The sequence below is a fragment of the Nipponia nippon genome, unplaced genomic scaffold, assembly GCF_047370975.1.
Source record: "Nipponia nippon isolate SJK-2023a ecotype South Korea unplaced genomic scaffold, ASM4737097v1 scaffold_1, whole genome shotgun sequence".
Lineage (NCBI taxonomy): Eukaryota > Metazoa > Chordata > Aves > Pelecaniformes > Threskiornithidae > Nipponia > Nipponia nippon.
Genome location: NW_028262290.1, coordinates 41,447,783 through 41,465,006, shown reverse-complemented (window position 1 = coordinate 41,465,006; position 17,224 = coordinate 41,447,783). Strand labels below are relative to the sequence as shown.

Below are 17,224 nucleotides of genomic sequence, written 5' to 3'. Positions count from 1 at the left end.
CGAGCTCGCTGCGGGACTTCCCTGCCACCGTACACCTCACACCATGGTTTCTCCAGGGGAGCTTCTCCAGGGGATGTGGTCTGCCTCAGGTGGCGACGCCGTCACCCGGCTCTGGCGCCTCGCAACTCACCAACGCCTGGCCGGCAAACGCGTGAAACAAGGCTGACGCCAAACAAGTTACCAGAGAGTGGTTTATTACAGGGGGGAAAAAAAAAAAGAAGAAGTTGGAAAATGAATAGAACGGGATACTTTTTCCTTCGTGAAGATGGCAGCTGTGAACCGATAAGGGCAAACGAATGATGGAAAGGCAGTGCCAAAATGAAGAATGCCATCGGCCAGCCACCGCAGGAGTAAAGCGAGGGACCAGAGGGGAGCGCTGCCGGCCGCCGTGGGGAGCGGGGCCTCCACCGGCGGCTGCGGGGCGCGGGGGCGGGAAGCCGGGCAGCGGTGCCCGCTGCCCCTCGGCCCCGGCCCGGGCCCCTTCCTCCCCGCCGAGCCCGGCCCCCTCCCGCCGCTGCCGCCGCCGGAGCATGCGCGGGGCCGGGCCAGTTCCGCCACCGCCCCTGTTCCCCTCATAGCGGCGCTGCCGGGACTTTCGGGAGCCGCCAGCGCTGCCGTCTCTCTCCGCGCTGAGGGCCCCGACGAACGGCAGCCGCCGCCTGGGACGGAGGTAAAGGAAGGGCTGGGGCCGGCTGACGGGGCCCTCTGCCCCGCGGCCCTTTGCGCCGGGGCCCGGGGCGGCGGCCCGTCTCCGGCGGGGTGAGGGGAGGGAGGAGAGGGGGCTACGAGCGCGGCGGCCGGCCATGGCGGAGCGGGGAGGGGGCGTGGCGGGGGAGGCCGGTGCCGGTTGCGGGGAGAGCCTGGAGGAGGCGGTGGTGGTGGTTTCGCTGTCCCGTTTGCGAGGGCAGTGTTCGTCCCCGCTGCCGGCCGGCCGGGGCGGTGCATCGCCGGGCCCTGGGGCGACCGCTCCCCGGAGCCGGCCGGGCCGGGGGGGGCGGCCGCTGCCGAGGGAGAGGCGCTGCCTCCCCGCGGGGCCCCTCCGGCCGCGGCCGGAGACGACAGCGAGTGAATAAACGCCTGTGTGTCTGCCTGTGTCCGCGTCCCCCGCGGTGCGGGGCCTGGGGGTGTCTGCTGACCTGGCGGTCAGGCCCCGGGGTCATTGCGTAAGGACCCTGCTTCTCGGGCAGCTCCTCTCGGGAGCCTCGGGCATTTGTCATACTTTCTTTTTAGACTGGCTAAATACTGCTGCAGGGGTGAAATGGATGTGATGTGCCTTTTCGGGCAAGCGAGCCCTGCTTCGGGTCTGAAATGGAGGCAGCAGATTTCAGAGCTAAATGCATAATGAGAGCCATTGCTCAGAGGCTAATTAGATAGGTATCGGGAGGGAAAGACGGAGTTATTAGTGGAGAATGTGTCTTGCAAAACAGTCACCCAGTTCCTGATGTCTCAGCCTGACCTCCAGCGAGTTTTGTCCTGGATCTGCTTTAAAGACGAATTTTTAGGTTTACAGGTTTCTAATTCCTCAGGAAGTGGAAACCAATGTTTCAGTATAGGTGCTGGCTTTTGTGGCCTGCTGTAATCTCTTCATGGGCCACAGGCAGAAAACACTTGTGGGTGGCTGTTTTGTTTTGTTTTATTTTGTTTTTTCCCCCCTCTGCCCCAGTATTGGCTGCTGCTGCTTTCAGAGACAGCAGTTGCTACAGGCTGGCCAGGCTTGGGGTTGAGCTGGATCCCACACTACCTTCAGCTCCGTGGTTTCTGACCCGGAGGGTGTTATCGGGGAGCCCATCTCCTCCCAGCCCTGCCGCTGAGGGCAGTTCGGGATCCCTCCCACCCGCAAGACTTCCTCCTGGCAGCCCCGGGCTGTCACGAGTGCTGCCTTTCCACGGGCCTCTGGCTGGTGGCCCCGCACTTCCCTCTGGCAAACGGGATTTGCTCAGTGGGACGCGCTGGCCAGTGCCGGCGGTTGGACTTCCTAGCCGAGGGGACTGAGAAACGGGGAGAGGTCTTCACTGCCGGGTTTCACGGGTCGCTAGCCAAGTTACGGCTGTCCCTCCTGCCCCACGCTCTTCCTTTGGTCTTCGCTTTCCTGAACACTTGTGTTCCTCACAAGACGTAGGAATATGGAAATGGTCCAGGACAATTATTCTGGTGTCAGTGTAGATTTTTAAGGGTGAAAAGGAGGTTATAGTGACTCACGTTTTGTGGTAGCCACTCCTCAGTGCCTAAAGCCGTTACAGCGCCTGCTGAAACTCTTGTTTATACTGTGAATAACATTGTACAGAGGTCGTGAACAAATTCTTCCTGCGATTCCTGGTGGTCCCTGACAGTGGCAGTTGTTATTAAAAAGTTATATTTTAAACTAAATACAGTATTTTTGCAGATCTTGCTTTACCTGATGAGGATTACTTGCTACAACTGCCTCTGCAGAAATTGAAAATGCTGTATGCAAAGTTAGGAGCTCACTGAATGCGATTACAGTGGTGACAGTTATTCTGGCTGTTTAGTTGGAAAACCAAAAATAGTAACTGGTGAGATTACAACAAGGGACCTGGCCCAGCTGCTCCTTGGTAGCGGTGACAACCGCTTAGGTTTGGGAGCCCTCGGATAGGGAGGGGAGGTGGCCAGGGGGTTGTAAAGTGGTGGGATAAGCTGCTGGAGTGTCATCTTATGTGATCTGAGAACTAATATATGTTTAGCTTTGCTAATACTTTCCTACAGAAAGCACTATGCTTCTGTTTGTAAACTAGATGAAGGTTGAGATTGCCTGCCTGTTGCAAATATCACTGGTAATCGCGTGCAGAGTGAGACTGGTCTGTGGAGGAGAACTAAAGCTGGCCGAGGTGTAAGCACGCGAGGGTTTGTGGTGTGGAAGTCGGTCTCTGGGGCCAGGGACGCAGTGGACCCCGTGCTGTGCTCCGCAGCTGCGCGGATGTCAGCGCTCGCCATCTGCAAAACGCTGCTTCTGTGCCCCTCATCACCCTGAAACGGGGTGACTCCTTTGGGAACGCACCATCCTTGGCCTGCCCTCTTTTTCTGCCCGTGTGCTGCTGGGGGTGTGCTGATTTTGAACGTGTGCCAGTGCTTGGACCGGCACCTGAATGTACTAGGGCAGCTGTAGCCTAGAAGGAGATGGCGAGTCTGATGCTGCGTGGGACTTGGCTGGCGTTAGCAGCAGAATGCAGCCTCCGGGCACCGCTTACCTGAGCGAGGGGTTTGCCGGGCTTGGGCTTGCATTTGCTATTACCCATTTTGGATGAGCAAAAGCACTTGATTGTTTCAGGCCAATGCTGGTTTAAAACAGAACTTTAAACTGGTTTTAAATATGTATATTTAACTCACAAAGCTTCCAGGCTTCAACTATGTTTGGTTTAGTTGCAACAAACAGTCAGAAACGTCAGTGGCAATTAATTTTTACAACATAACAGGCCACGCGTTCGCAGTTTAGATCTGTTGCATTTAGGGCACGCTTTTTTGAAGTTTTAATTGCGGTCTGACATGATACTGGAGCTGTCAGCCACTCTGCTGAACAAGTAGAGAAGCTGTTGATGACCTTAGTGTAATATGAAGAGATGTCTATTGTGTTACTGCAATATCACATTAGGCATCAGTGTGTGTGTGTGTTTTGTTTTTTTTTTAAAACAGCTTAGTATCTGCATGTAGAGAAGCAGTAGCTCAAGGATTTGTGTAGTGTCACTTTTAGTCTGGAATTACTGCGAAGTTGTTACACTAATAAGGACCTCTAAACTACTCCTTGGATAAGAAAATGAATCCCCAAACTGAAAGCTTTTAGTAGGGCTGCCTCATTAACTGAGTTCTCAGTGCCTTGTATAACTTCCGAGACTGTATCAGATTTTGTTGTCTTCTGTTTCTGTCCCTCTTCTCCCCCCTCATTAAAATGTTCCCATATGTTGGTGCGAAGTGTTTTATTATGGTTTTGAAAAGTTCAGCCAACCTCAGTGAGAATATGAGTGAAGGAGCTCTGGAAAATGAGATTTCCCAAAGGGCAGGTGCCTGGCTCTAGCAGAGCTGGTTGTCAGCGTGATGCCTTAGAGGATCATGTGAAAATTTTTTTTTTTTGCTTGTTTTCTTTTTCCTTGGCTTTTTTGGTTTTATTACTTCCTGATAAGTTGTCACAGGGCTCTCCCAACATCACATGAGAGCCAGCCTGAAGCCTCCGTGGGTTTTGAAACTCGCCACTGACTGAGTCTGGCTGCTTTGTGATCTCTTACTGCAATTAATGTGTTGCAAATGGACACGGGAAGCCAGTTCTCTTTAGTGGCCTCTTACTGGAACATCAGAACTGATGAAAGTCTTCAGATACTTTGGATAACAGAGTGAAAGCTTTTGCAGTTGTGTATAAAATACTGTTCCAGCTGGGAGAAGGAGTAGGAGGAGGGTGATTAGATTTTTCCTCTTAACCCTCATCATCATTGCGTCCTGGCCTCCTAAAGTCTGTCTTTGCAATACTTCTTGTGAAATGGTTTCTCTGTATAGGCTTTCTCATTGTTGAGACCTAAACTTTGACAATGCTAAGTATATTAAATAAAGCCTATTACACAAAGGCTATTATTGATGATAGATTAAATGGGTAGTCTTAATGGAATTTATCTGCAGTGCCAGGTATCTGTAGTGCTAAGACTTGCAGGTCACAGATCAACTGGCTTGCAGGTCACAGATCACTTATTTAATGCTCTATGTCTGTTTTCTTTTTATCTCTTTTTATTTTTGTGTGGTTTTTTTTTTTTTTTTTTTAAGTTGTAGTCCTAAGTAAATATCTCTGATGGCTAACCCTGTTGTTTGTTTGCTCTCCCCTTTTTTTGTCTTCCCTCTACCCAGTGCGACTGCATCAAAATGTCTCTCTATCCTTCCTTGGAAGATCTGAAGGTGGACAAAGTTATTCAGGTATGGTGGGCTTTCATAAGATGAGTTTTGGTGATGATAATATATCTGATGATATTTAATCCAGGGAAGGGGAGACTTTTATTGTAGGTGAGAGTTTGTTTTACCATCACACTCTAAAAGGGGAAAGACAAACTGTTTACTTTGTAGCTTGATATAATATGATTAATGCTTATTTTAGCACTGTTGGGTATATTTATTTTGTTTTATATATTCATTTATAGTCATTTGTCTTTTAATGTGTTGATATGTTTGGTTTTTTTGAAGTATAGATACTTGGTCTCAAGTAGACAAACATAGTCAGTCTCTTCTTATATTTCAGCTCTGATGTGATGAATAGGTATTGACTGAACTAATAAACCTGCTGTGTCTTACTCCCTGTGGTAGAAAGCTTTCATGGTCAGTTGGGCAAAAAAAAAAAAAAAACCCAAACACTGGCTCTTTTAACATTATCTGGAATCACAGCCTTGTCCTCTAGCTATTTCATGGTAGTGACCAGTTCTCTCGATACTTCCAATATAATCACATTTGTGTAAACCCTTTATGTGGAAGAATACTGGTAGCTTTATTATTAGACAGGATGAGGATGAAAAAAATACCTGTGATGCCAAATAATGAAAAACATTTTAATGGATAAAAACTCCATGAGAAATTTGACATCAATGTATTTTACAAGGAGTTTCCTTGCTTTCTTCGGCATTTTACCTAGCTTCTATTTTTCTTTCCTAAACTTAAACTAGATTCCCTCCCAGTTCAAACAGCATTAAGTTATACTGCATTTTAAGGTGGCTGCTGCTTCTGTCCTTGTCCTTCTCATTGGGAAGCAATCAAGCAAACTGCACAGAACAGCTTAACTCTCCTGTGCTGTCCCAAAGTGGAGTGCCTCAGTCTCACCTGTATTTGTGTGTGTGTGGGGTGGGACTTTCAAAGTTGTGAGCGCTGTGTTGGGATTTCACCTTGTCGTGTCTGCCCACCCCATTCTTCTTATCTTACCAAAGTCCTTTAGTAAGTCAGGTAATGCTGAACTGTCAGGTAATGCTGAACTGGGGAAAAAAAAAATAGCCTGGAGCCAAGAATGTGCTCCTTCGACCTTTTAAAGACCAACTGCTAGAGTTTATATATAACAATTAAAAATATTAAATGTGGTCTTTCTACTGCTTAACTTTTGTGAACACTGAATGAAGCAGTGAGGAAATGGAAGTGGGGTATCTCTATGCTGAGCCCTGTAAACCTTGAACCACAGATACATGTTCTGTCATTTTATAGAGCAGGGACTCTTCTTTTACGTTGTCTTGCCCATATGCTCAGCAGGGTTTATGAGCTTGGGCGGAGTGCCTTGTTCCTGCGATTATACCTGTAGTCTATTGTGGTGCTTCACAGACAAATAAGTGTAAACCCTATAGAGGTTTCTATAGGGAGCATAACAAATTGTTCTGTCAAGCTAGTTCAGTTGTTGGTGACACTGTAGTCTCGAAGGTTGGTTTTCTAGAAATCAGTTCATGTGGGACAGATGCTTAAAGATGACTGTCCGCTCAAACTTTAAATTAGGATTTCACAAAGTTCTGCCACTTGTTGAGTGGGATGTCAAGCAAGATGGCCTATGAGAAAATTCATGTTGGGGTGGGAGAGAAGGGAGGTAGAGCCAAGAGCATTCAGTTACAGATCCCCAGCGTAGAGGCTTGGGTGTTCTTATTGCCATCATCATGGGGAAGATTGCCCTTCAGCAGTTACGTGACAGCATCTCTCTCCTACCGACCATAGTTGGAACTAGGAGGGTAATGAGCTATCTACTGAGTGTAGCTTTGAGAGAGGGTGAGTAAATACTGTTGTTGCTACATACCATTATTTCAAGGGTAGCCATTCCCTTTTCAGTGATATTTTTGGTAGCAAAGGCTAAATTATTTGCCTCTCCTAAAAAGTGCATTATAAAAATGCTGTCTTTTTAAATATGTCTGAGAGCACTCTTAGGAGAAAGGGGGCAGAGCACTGAAAGACAAAGTCTGTATCTGCAACAAGTGATTGAGATTAAAATGACTGCTGGTTAAAACAAATGGACTTGTTACATTAAATATTCTAACCTGTTCTTTTTGTCCAGCATTTGAGTTGGAGGCTATTCTTCTAAATATGTCTGATATTGATAAATAATGAGTCATTCTGGCTCTGAAACTTATTTCTAAAAGCAGCTTCCTGGAGAGTGCAGGACTATGAAGTCTTCTATTTTTAAGCCTGATTTCCTTAAAAACATTAAGTAATTTGACTGTCATGTTGCGTTAGATGATTTATGTGTCCTGTTCAGTGTAATGTTTCACTATGCATTTAGTAATTTCCCCCCCAGCTTTGACGTTCAACCTCAGGAAAGCTATTGGGATAGCTATTTCCATCACACTTAACAGGCCTCTGTAAGGCAATGTTTTTCACTGGTCATGATTACACAAGGCCAAAAAAGTAGCAGCTGAGGTATTGAGAAGGAAGGAAACTGGCTTACTTTAATGCAGTCTCTTATATTTGTAAGTCAATAAGCAATACAGAGACTAAGCTTAGTGTGTTCACTGTAGTGGCACTTCTGAAGCAAAATCATCTTAGAAGGTCCATTTCTTTCAGAAGGTATTAAACTAGTAGCATTGGACTGTGTGGAACTTAACTTGCAACCTATAAGGGACTGTGGCAGAACTCACGAATAACGTCTGTAAATGGCGAAGAGATAAAAATGGCTGCTATCCAGCTGAAAAAAGTAATCACAAAACACTCTGCCAAAGGCCATACCTTAAAACTTAAAGGTATAAAGCTTTGTCAGCCAAGTTTAATATGTCTTTTAAGGAAATCTTATGCTCTTTAACTTGCTTAATGACAAAACCAGAACACATTGACAGTAAAACCTTTCTGCATTATTACTGTAGCCTCGTCTCTGAGGAGAGTACCAGTTGATCTACCGAAGTAGTTTGATACTATTACAGCATATTGTATTGCAGCTATTTATTTCAAAGAAAAAGATTGACTTCAGAGCTTCAAGATGAATAGTAACTAGCGCGTACAAGAAAAAACAAAATACGTAGTCTTCCGGCTGTGTAATAAAGATTTCATAGATTTTTCTTGTACAAGATAACGTATGTGAGTTTCTTTTGATTTTAGGCTCAGACTGCCTTTTCTGCAAATCCAGCTAATCCAGCAATCTTGTCTGAAGCTTCTGCTCCTATTCCTCATGATGGAGGTAAGCTCATGTACTGTATGGTATCCTAATGTTCTGACAAGCTGTTACGAAAGCCTAAAGTTACAGTACAGACAAAAATACCTATAAATATGTAATCCTGTTTACTAAGGGTAAGACCATGCCTTTCTGGAAAGGCCAACACCCACCCACACAACCCCCCCCCCCTTCGCACCAAACCACCTTAGTAGAGGTGCTATAGGAGTCAAAAACCAGAGTTTGCTTATAAAAGGAAGTTGTGGCAAACACTAATCCTTCTCCTAACTTTTTGAAACTTTTTCCAAGTGAGCCTAACATAACAAGATCTGTTGCTGGTACCATTTGAACTCTTTTTAACTCTTACCTCAAAAACTTAGTTGTCCTTATTTATTAAGTGTATTTTTTTGTAAGCTTGAGAGCAGCGTGAGTCTGAGTGCCTTTCCTCTCCATATGATCTTGCTTGGGAACAAACACATACCAATCTCTGTCAATAGAGAAGTGACCAGGAAGGTAGAATTTAATCTTGTCAGGCTATCAACAGAAAGCTTCCAGCAGATGTTGGGATCAAATGTCTGGTGGGAAATCCATCAGACCTAAAGCTGAATGACTTTTACCCATTTCTCTTCCTTTTCTCCCATGCACATATACATCCATGAAGGTGCACGGGTGTTTTCTGAGTTCAGAGCTCTGGACTAGTGAGTTACACTTGGTCTAAGGCCTAAAACCTCTACCTAGCATGACCCGCAGCAGTGCTGGAACAGCTGTGAAGAATGCTGGTGGATCAGATATTAGAGCTTGGTGGATGTAACTTTGTCTCCAGTTCTCCTCTTGGCACTGGTGTGTCTAAGATGACTTTACGGCAGGAGTTTGTGTCGCTCACCAGAGAGCCACCTCTTGTAGATCCTTTCTGGAATAGATACTTACCTGACCTAACCTCACAGACCAGATTTAAGTTTACTTCAGCAGTCCCTTCTTGGCAGCATTCTTTCTGCTGTCCAGAGTTTGAATTCTCCTGCAATTTTTGTGTGTGCTGGCCAAATGACGACATTTTGACATCACCTTGTGTGTGAATTGCTCAGGAGCTGTGTGTGGCTGAAGAGTGAGTAATCACTCAATATATCCCAAAGGAAGGGAGGCCTACACAGTCTATAGGATGTGCCAAACCTGCTGGGAATACCTCTCTCCTGGCAGAGGCAGAAGAATATACAACATCAAGAGCTTTTGGATGTTTTCTGCTATTTGGAGGTGCCTCTGTTTTGAATGAGAATGTAATACAGCCAGCAAAGATGCATCTTATGTTGTGGTCTTCAATGAAGGACAAAAGAGAAAATTCGAGTAGCTGCAGAAGTCTTCTGCACCGTTAATTGTGTATAATCCTAGGGGCTTGGAAATGCAAGCAAAAATAGAAGTAGTATTCATTAAAAGCTTAGTAATCAATATTGGTGAAACTACAAGCTGATAAATCAATCCAGAAAGAAGATCAGACAGCTCTCATGTGAAGCAGCATGCAAACGTGACCGCTGAAACTATTAAGGAGCAAAAAAGTCTCCCTTTTATACTGGAATTCACCTTGCAATGACCTTTGTTCCTTTCCAGAAAACTTACTTTCCATTTCTGGTCAAATGTGGATTCTTACAACAGCTGGTTTTATACATGTACCCATAAATGAACACGTGAAACCTGAGCTTTGTGAACTGGGGAGCCTGCTTGCTTCCAAGGCCATCCCTTGCACCACCTTGCTCTCTGAGCAGCCTTTTTGTCCCCACTGATTCGGTGAGAACAGTGAGTGGACTCTTAAGAGTTCTTTAACTGCTGCTTGTTAAATGGCACCAGTTAATTATCTGTGGAATGTCAAGAGCAATATCAGGCTTATTTCCAGAGTGGTTTGACTCAAGGTCTGACAAGTCTGTCAGTTTAACTTCCTTTCCTTCCACTCCCTGCACCCTGCTCCTCTCAGACATAGAGGAATCTCCTGCTGGATATTTTAAGGGCCATGTTTGTTTTGTCTTGTTGTGAGAAGCATGTCTAAACCAACTTCATTTTGAAGCTATGAGAAAATGACAGATACTTTCTTATGAAGACTATTAAAGCAGACTGCACTGTGGACCGTACAGCCAGGAGGCTGTCTTCTGCAGAAACTGGGATCTGGAATGTCCTTGGCATGGATGCCTCTTGCGAGTGCTGTCTTGTACTTGGTGGAAGGTCACTCTGTGCGTGTGTGTGTGTTCTCCAGCATACCTGGTTTGGGGGTGGGAGAGAGAGCAGTTCCCCACTAATTGGCCAAAAGCTTTGGAGCAAGGGCATGTCTTCATGGACTGCAGCACAACGTTTTTGGAACTTATCGCCATGGGTCTAATGTTTGGGCCGTAAAGGATGAATTAAGAAAATGAAACTGAAAGTTCTCTATAAGCTCTTTATCTCAGAAGTACTGCTTGTCTGGTTACTTTTCTAAGCTGGGCTAGAATGACAGTCCTGATTCAAGTGGGTCTTCCATCATAATTTTCAAATTAAATATGTTACAATAACACAAGATTTGTTGAAGTAATTGTACATATGAAAGCAGTAACTCCTTGTTCTGTTAAACCAACAATTGTATTGATGGGTTTTTTTGGTTTTGTCCTATAGGCTTATACCCCAGACTGTATCCAGAACTTTCTCAGTATATGGGCCTCAGCCTCAATGAAGAGGAGATGCAGAGAAACTTACCAGTGGCAGCAGCTGCTCAGCCGCAGGGTGTAGGTACCAGTCAAGCATGTTTTAGAAAGCAAAAGTATAAAGACTAAATGTATATCTAGCATTCTAGAAGGTAGATTACTATTTGTCTTAAGTACCATACTTGACTGATAAATTAATTGTTTTAAGTAATAGGGCCTATTTTAATCTGGTCTTAAACTGAGCAGTGTATTTCCAGTGTTGGGAGGGTGGGGTGGGGAAGAGCCGGTGGTATGACTTAATTTGTGTTGTGTTTTTTTTTTTTTTTTTTTTAAATATCACTTTATATAAACTGACGTATAGCTGTTTAAAAGAAGTTGAAACTAAGTTTTCTGGCTATTTTGTTTTAATCAGCAACTGGTAACACGACCTTCTACTAATTACATGGTAGCTCCAGTGACTGGAAATGATATTGGAATTCGCAGAGCAGAAATTAAGCAAGGCATCCGTGAAGCAATTTTATGTAAAGATCAAGATGGCAAAATTGGACTTCGCCTTAAGTCTGTGGACAACGTAAGTATAGAAGCTTGTATTTGCCTATAGAGATCTTACTGCTGTATTAAATTAGTAGTGAAGTTGGTGTATGGTCACAAAATTGTCTTCTGTATGATGCTTGCTTATCCATTATCAGAATTTTAAAATCCTTCATTAGATCCGTAACTAGATTTCTAGCTGTCTGGCCTAGGATCTAAATTTACAGTGGCAATTTATGTCCATGTGTGTTATAACACCTGAAAAATACTCTTACTTTTTTTTTCCACTTTAGAGCATGAAATTGTCCTTGCAGAGCTGCTGTGGTACTTGTTAGCAGTTCAAGACTTCTTGTCTTTATCTTTGTGGAAACACTGGGCAGTACTTAAAGTTCAGCAGTATGCAGAGAACTGCCCATGGCTTAGAAGTAGCTCCTCTTCTATAGATTTTTGCGGTGTGTTGCTGGTGAGAAAAGTAAGGATAGTGAGGGTGTCATCTTACCTACAGGTAAAGAGTAATTTCGGAGTAGACTTTTTTGAGTTTCTCTTAACATGAACATAGCTGCAGGAAGATCCTTAAACCTGCTCTGGAGGTTCTCTGTTTCAGTATGTTTTGATTCTCAACATGGAAAATGCTACTCTATTCTTTTTGGTTTTGTTTTGTTTGTTTTGGGTTTTTTTTGGCAAGGCCATTTAATCTGAATGTTTAAAAAAAAAAAAAATTGTATTCAAAGTTCTGTGTAGGGTTAAAGTGCTTTTTGTATTTCTCCTAACCCAGGAAATGCTGGGGTTTTCTTAGAGTAGGATGGGTTTTGTTTTGGTTTGTTTTTTTTTTTTTTTGTTTTTAAATGCCACCCAGAAGGTATTATCTACAGTTTGCCTTGATATGCTTTACTTGGTTTTTAGGGGTACTTTGACTAGAAATAGTTTTTTAACACCTTGATTTTTTTACCTGAGGTGCTAGCAAGTCATAATTGATAGAGTTGAAAACTAATGGGGTTGTGAAAGAAGGAAGAAGGAAAAATCTGCTATAGAGTTCCTAGCATTGCTGATCTATGTCTCCAGCTATATATAGACTGATGTCTGGCAAAGGAATTATGAGTTAAATGCACAAGGAGATATACAAATCTACCACTAGTCTGTTTTGATCCAGTTGTTCAGGTTTCTTGCAAAAAAACAGAATAGTATTTATGCCTTCAAGTAAGGCTTTAATGTTATGCTTGTGTCTTTTTTTTTTAATGTCTGACGATCTAGACAGAACAGATTTGCCCATTTCTGAACTTTATTCTGGCATTAATTGTCTGTCAGTCTCTTTAAAGACATCTAGAAATAGATGGAAATTTCAAAAATGCCTCTTAAGGAGAGATAATTAGCAAGTCCTTCTGTCTGTTTCGTTGGTATTACATAGAGAATGGGAAACTTCAAAGGGCTGTGTGTTCTGTCACTGGTCTTCATCTTTAAGGAAGAACTTCCTCTCCCCCTGCCCTTTTTCTCTTTTGTAGGGTATATTTGTCCAGTTAGTTCAGGCAAACTCTCCAGCATCCCTTGCTGGCCTGCGGTTTGGGGACCAAGTTCTGCAGATCAATGGTGAAAACTGTGCAGGATGGAGTTCTGATAAAGCGCATAAAGTTCTTAAACAGGCTTCTGGAGAAAGGATTTCAATGATCATTCGGGACAGGTAAAGCTAACTGCAGATATGGATCGTCATTATCTATCTTGGAATAATTCTGTGGGGTTTGTGTCTGCCCTTGCTTGAGCAGGACTGCAGGCGTATGACAAAATCTGTTTGGTCATGTACTTCAATAGTAAAGATCCTCAGAAATGTTCCCCCTTGTGGGGAACAGTCAAAACAGTTGTTAACTTGCAAACTTCCAGTGCATGCTTGCCTGAGCATGATGAGCCAATCACATTTTCGAAAGTAAACTAATGAGTGGTAGCACAAGTCAAATTTAAACTCTGAATTCAAGACTTCTGTGGTTTTTTTGGACACAACTTGACCTTTGCTTATACTAATTGAAAAAGCAATAAAAGATGGTACCAAAATATTCACTGTATGTAATGAATACATTTGCATTTTTATTTAGCATGATAGTTTTCTTGTGAACTCTGTTGCTTACATATGAATTAATGCCAGTTTCGCTGAAAGCATGCTTGATGAACCGATATAGATTTTTAGTTTTATTAAGTAATGACCCTGTAACTAGTTGTATGTAGTAATAATAGGTCAGATTTACCGTAAGGTCTGTAGGCTATGAGAAGACAGATGATACGTGATTATGACTAGGTATACATCTCAAAGCTTTTTCAATGTTTATTCTTGTTTAAGAACCAGGTTCGACCCAGTGCAGGCCATGCTGCTTCTATCAGGGCAGCTACTTCTATCACGTATTGAATTGAAATACTGTGGTAGTAGATTTCTTGCTCTGTCTACCACTTCTGTGCCCAACTCCTCACCCCCTTCCTGGATTTACTAGCTTTTTAAGACACGATTTAAAGGTTTATTGTCTGTAAAGCAGTAGAAATGTTATTGGGGAAGCCTTGTACTCCAGAATCCTGTGGTCTACCTCCAGTTGTTAAAATTGCCTGTGCTATTTTATCTACCTTGTAATATATGTAGAGAAAACTTTAATTTTTAATGGACATTTGTGTTAGGTTGGTTGTTATGGTGGGTGGGTGGATGTTGTATGGGATTTTTGTATTATTATTAATCCAGAACAGGAAAAACATGTAAGGTTTATAAACAAGTATATGTCACTATAACAATATTAACAAAATGAAGTTAAACCCAACTAGTTTTCATTGTAATTGATGTACGAGTCTTTTAGAGTACAATTACTTCTTGTAAGTCAAAGATGCTGAAATAGTATGTGGTTCTGTCTGTGGTTTAGTAGACTGAAAACATGATTTTTCATTTTAAATGTCTTATAGGCCTTTTGAACGAATTATTACTATGCATAAGGACAGCACAGGGCATGTTGGTTTCATATTCAAGAATGGAAAAATAACCTCAATAGTGAAAGACAGTTCTGCTGCGAGAAATGGACTTCTTACAGAGCACAACATCTGTGAAATTAATGGCCAGAATGTGATTGGATTGAAGGTAAAATAAGTAGTATGTGGTGGGTGTGGATAGCTGTGAGCTTTTTGTGTCTGTGTAGTAGTTGTGTTTTGGAGGGGGAAAAGGATTGTAATATGATGTTTAATCTTCATAAAATAAGAAAGCAAGTCATGAGAGGTAACCTAAATTGATTGGAGAGACGTGTATGTTTTGAGGCTTCTTTGCAGTTTTGTATCTGTAGGCAGGGCAACTCATTCTCTTCTTCTCTGCCTCTACCTGGCTAGGCTGGCCCTCGGTTTTTATCTTTAGTCTAACTTTGCTGGCAAAACAAAGAATAAGCTTCCTCCTGTCAGCCTGTGTGAAATTCTAGCAGGAATTCTGTGTATAATGTCTGTATCCCTTCTCTAGTCAGTTTATGCAAGATACTGATAACCAAACATCTATGAAGTGGTATTGCAGGTTCAGCGATTTTTTTTGCCCTGAAGGTTAAATACTCCAACTAAGGAGTTGTGGGTCTCTTAAGCTGCATGAAATGTGTCTAGAAAAGGCTTTTGAACTGCTGCTTTATTGGTCAGCTTTGGGTAATGTTGCTCATATGACTTCTTGTTTGATAACAGGACCCGCAGATTGCAGACATCTTGGCAACAGCTGGAAGCGTAGTGACCATTACTGTCATGCCTTCCAGTATCTATGAGTATATAATAAAGAGGTAGGTAATAAACAAAGCAGCCATGGTGTTAATTATAATCAAGTTGACAGTGACTGTTTTTCATAGGTTAAATAAGATGTACTCGTGATAAGACCTAATTACAGACTTAACATGAAGGCTGGAGAGCGGGTGGGGGGAGTCTAAAAATTTGCTTAATCTGATGTTTTAGTCAAACTGGTGAGTTTTGGTTCTGTTTTTAAACTAATCATATGTTAGTGATGCTCTTTTACCTTTTCTTCTCTTGAAAACCCTTTTTAAAATGTAATTTGCCTGAACTTGAGTTCGTGAGAACTTTCAAGTGCATGGATAGCTCAAGTATTTGTTACCTTGTAACTAAAATTCTAAAACTAAACTAATTCTGGTGACTCAACATGATTCTTGGCAGGATATAGTTGTTTTTTTCTAATCCTTTGGCAGCAGTGGCTTTCTACAGCTAAATCTCTCCTGCAAAAATATGTTTTTGAAGTTGATTAATAATGCTTCAGGTATAATGGAGTCTTTTTTTTTCCCTCTCCAGTTGGTATGCTCTTTCTACAAAACAGTTTTCATTCTAACAGCCACCTTTCCCCGTGCCCTCCTTCCCTCATACTTGTGATACTGCTCTGCTTGCACACATGCCCACATGCTGAAAGATGTTGTTAACACAGCTCGGTTACTGATAAAAATGTCGAGTATCACGGGCTTCTCTTCTGTGTGTGCAGTGTGGTGCAGCTTTCTCTAGCAACATATTTGTTGTCACAAATAGTGGAGTAAAAGGCCAACTTTTAAATTGTATTAAAGTGCTAGCAATGACAAAGATAGAGTGATCAGAAGCTGTAGTGGTCTTCTACAGTTGTCTTACAAAACTGAATGCCTTTCTCCTTTTGTTTAGGATGGCAACTAGCATTATGAAAAGCCTGATGGATCACTCTGTTCCCGAAGTCTAAACTTGCATCATGTATGTGTGTGTACATGTATATAATGATGATTCCACTAAACTTGGGCTATTACACTCAGTGATTTCTTTCTTCTGCACATGAGCCTTTCTGGAGGCTGAGAAGATATGCTGCATCAAGCATTTGCATCAATAATGGCTGGGAATGTTACAGTTCAACATATCTCATTTATTCACAAACTGTAAAACTTGTAGCCTTATATGCTTGACAAATGTGAAATTCCAATTGTGTTATGACTTCTTTTCATAGGTCTTTAGTTTACTTCTACTATAAGCCATTGCAACTAAAGGAACCAATATCACTTGCAAAGTTACATGTTGTTACCTAGAACAATGCTGCGCTTTGTATGTTTAAGAGAATTGAGTATTTTTACTGCTTTCTGTTTGCAAGAGTAGATTTGAAATAGCGTATTAGAAGTATGGCTAGTACTAGTTAATTTTTTGTTCTAGTAAATATTGTTTACACAAGAATGCCAGCTAAGCTGAATATAGCTAAAGGCATCGTTCAGTAAGTAAGCATATTATTTCAAAGTAGTGTACAGATACTCAAATCTTTTTATTACTTGTTATACAAATTGTAACTAATATGCTTATCTCTCGCCTTAACCATGTTCTTAAGGATTCAGAAATAACCAAATAAATGACTGAAACTTTAGATACTCTGTGTGTGTGTGTGTGTGTGTGTGTGTGCGTGTGCATACTTCTTAACATGAGCTAAGACAGGCTTGTTTAGTTGAGGTCAGTTTCAACCAACAACAAATACAAGATAGGAAATACAGTTTAAACTAGCTTTCTAAATAAGCTCACTGCCTACAATCTTGAAATTAAAAGGGTAGAGCTGGGATACTTTAGACAAGATATGCTTAACTCTTTTCATACCTTCAGCTTAACATGTGGGATAGCAGCCTAGCTGTTCTACAAGACACACTAATTGTGGCAATTTCATTTTAAAACTGTTTGCAGCTTGCTGGGTGTACTGGGTCTGGTTGGGATGGAGTTAACTTTCTTCATAGCAGCTGGTATGGTGCTGTGTTTGAGACTTGTGACTAAAACGGCGTTGATAACACACCAATGTTGTTGCTCTGGCAGAGCAGTGCTGGCACAGTGTCAAGGACTTTGCTGTGGCTCACTCTGGCCCCTAAGCCCAGCGAGTAGGCTGGGGGTGGCCAGGAGGCTGAGAGGGAACGCAGCTGGGACTGCTGACCCAAACTGACCAAAGAAAAATTCCCCACCATTTGACATCATGCTCAGCAAT

General features: G+C 42.6%; 1 protein-coding gene across 1 annotated transcript; it reads left to right on the top strand.

Annotated features, from left to right (window-relative positions):
• The first annotated feature begins 571 nt into the window (after nucleotides 1-571).
• SDCBP (syndecan binding protein) lies at nucleotides 572-16,624 on the top strand. The gene is made up of 9 exons (XM_087752746.1): nucleotides 572-670; nucleotides 4,840-4,905; nucleotides 8,032-8,110; nucleotides 10,712-10,821; nucleotides 11,153-11,311; nucleotides 12,771-12,946; nucleotides 14,197-14,368; nucleotides 14,944-15,035; nucleotides 15,907-16,624. Exons 2-9 carry the CDS (start codon nucleotides 4,855-4,857, stop codon nucleotides 15,959-15,961), a joined length of 894 nt encoding a protein of 297 aa, XP_087608872.1. The 5' UTR covers nucleotides 572-670; nucleotides 4,840-4,854; the 3' UTR covers nucleotides 15,962-16,624.
• The last annotated feature ends 600 nt before the right edge of the window (nucleotides 16,625-17,224 follow it).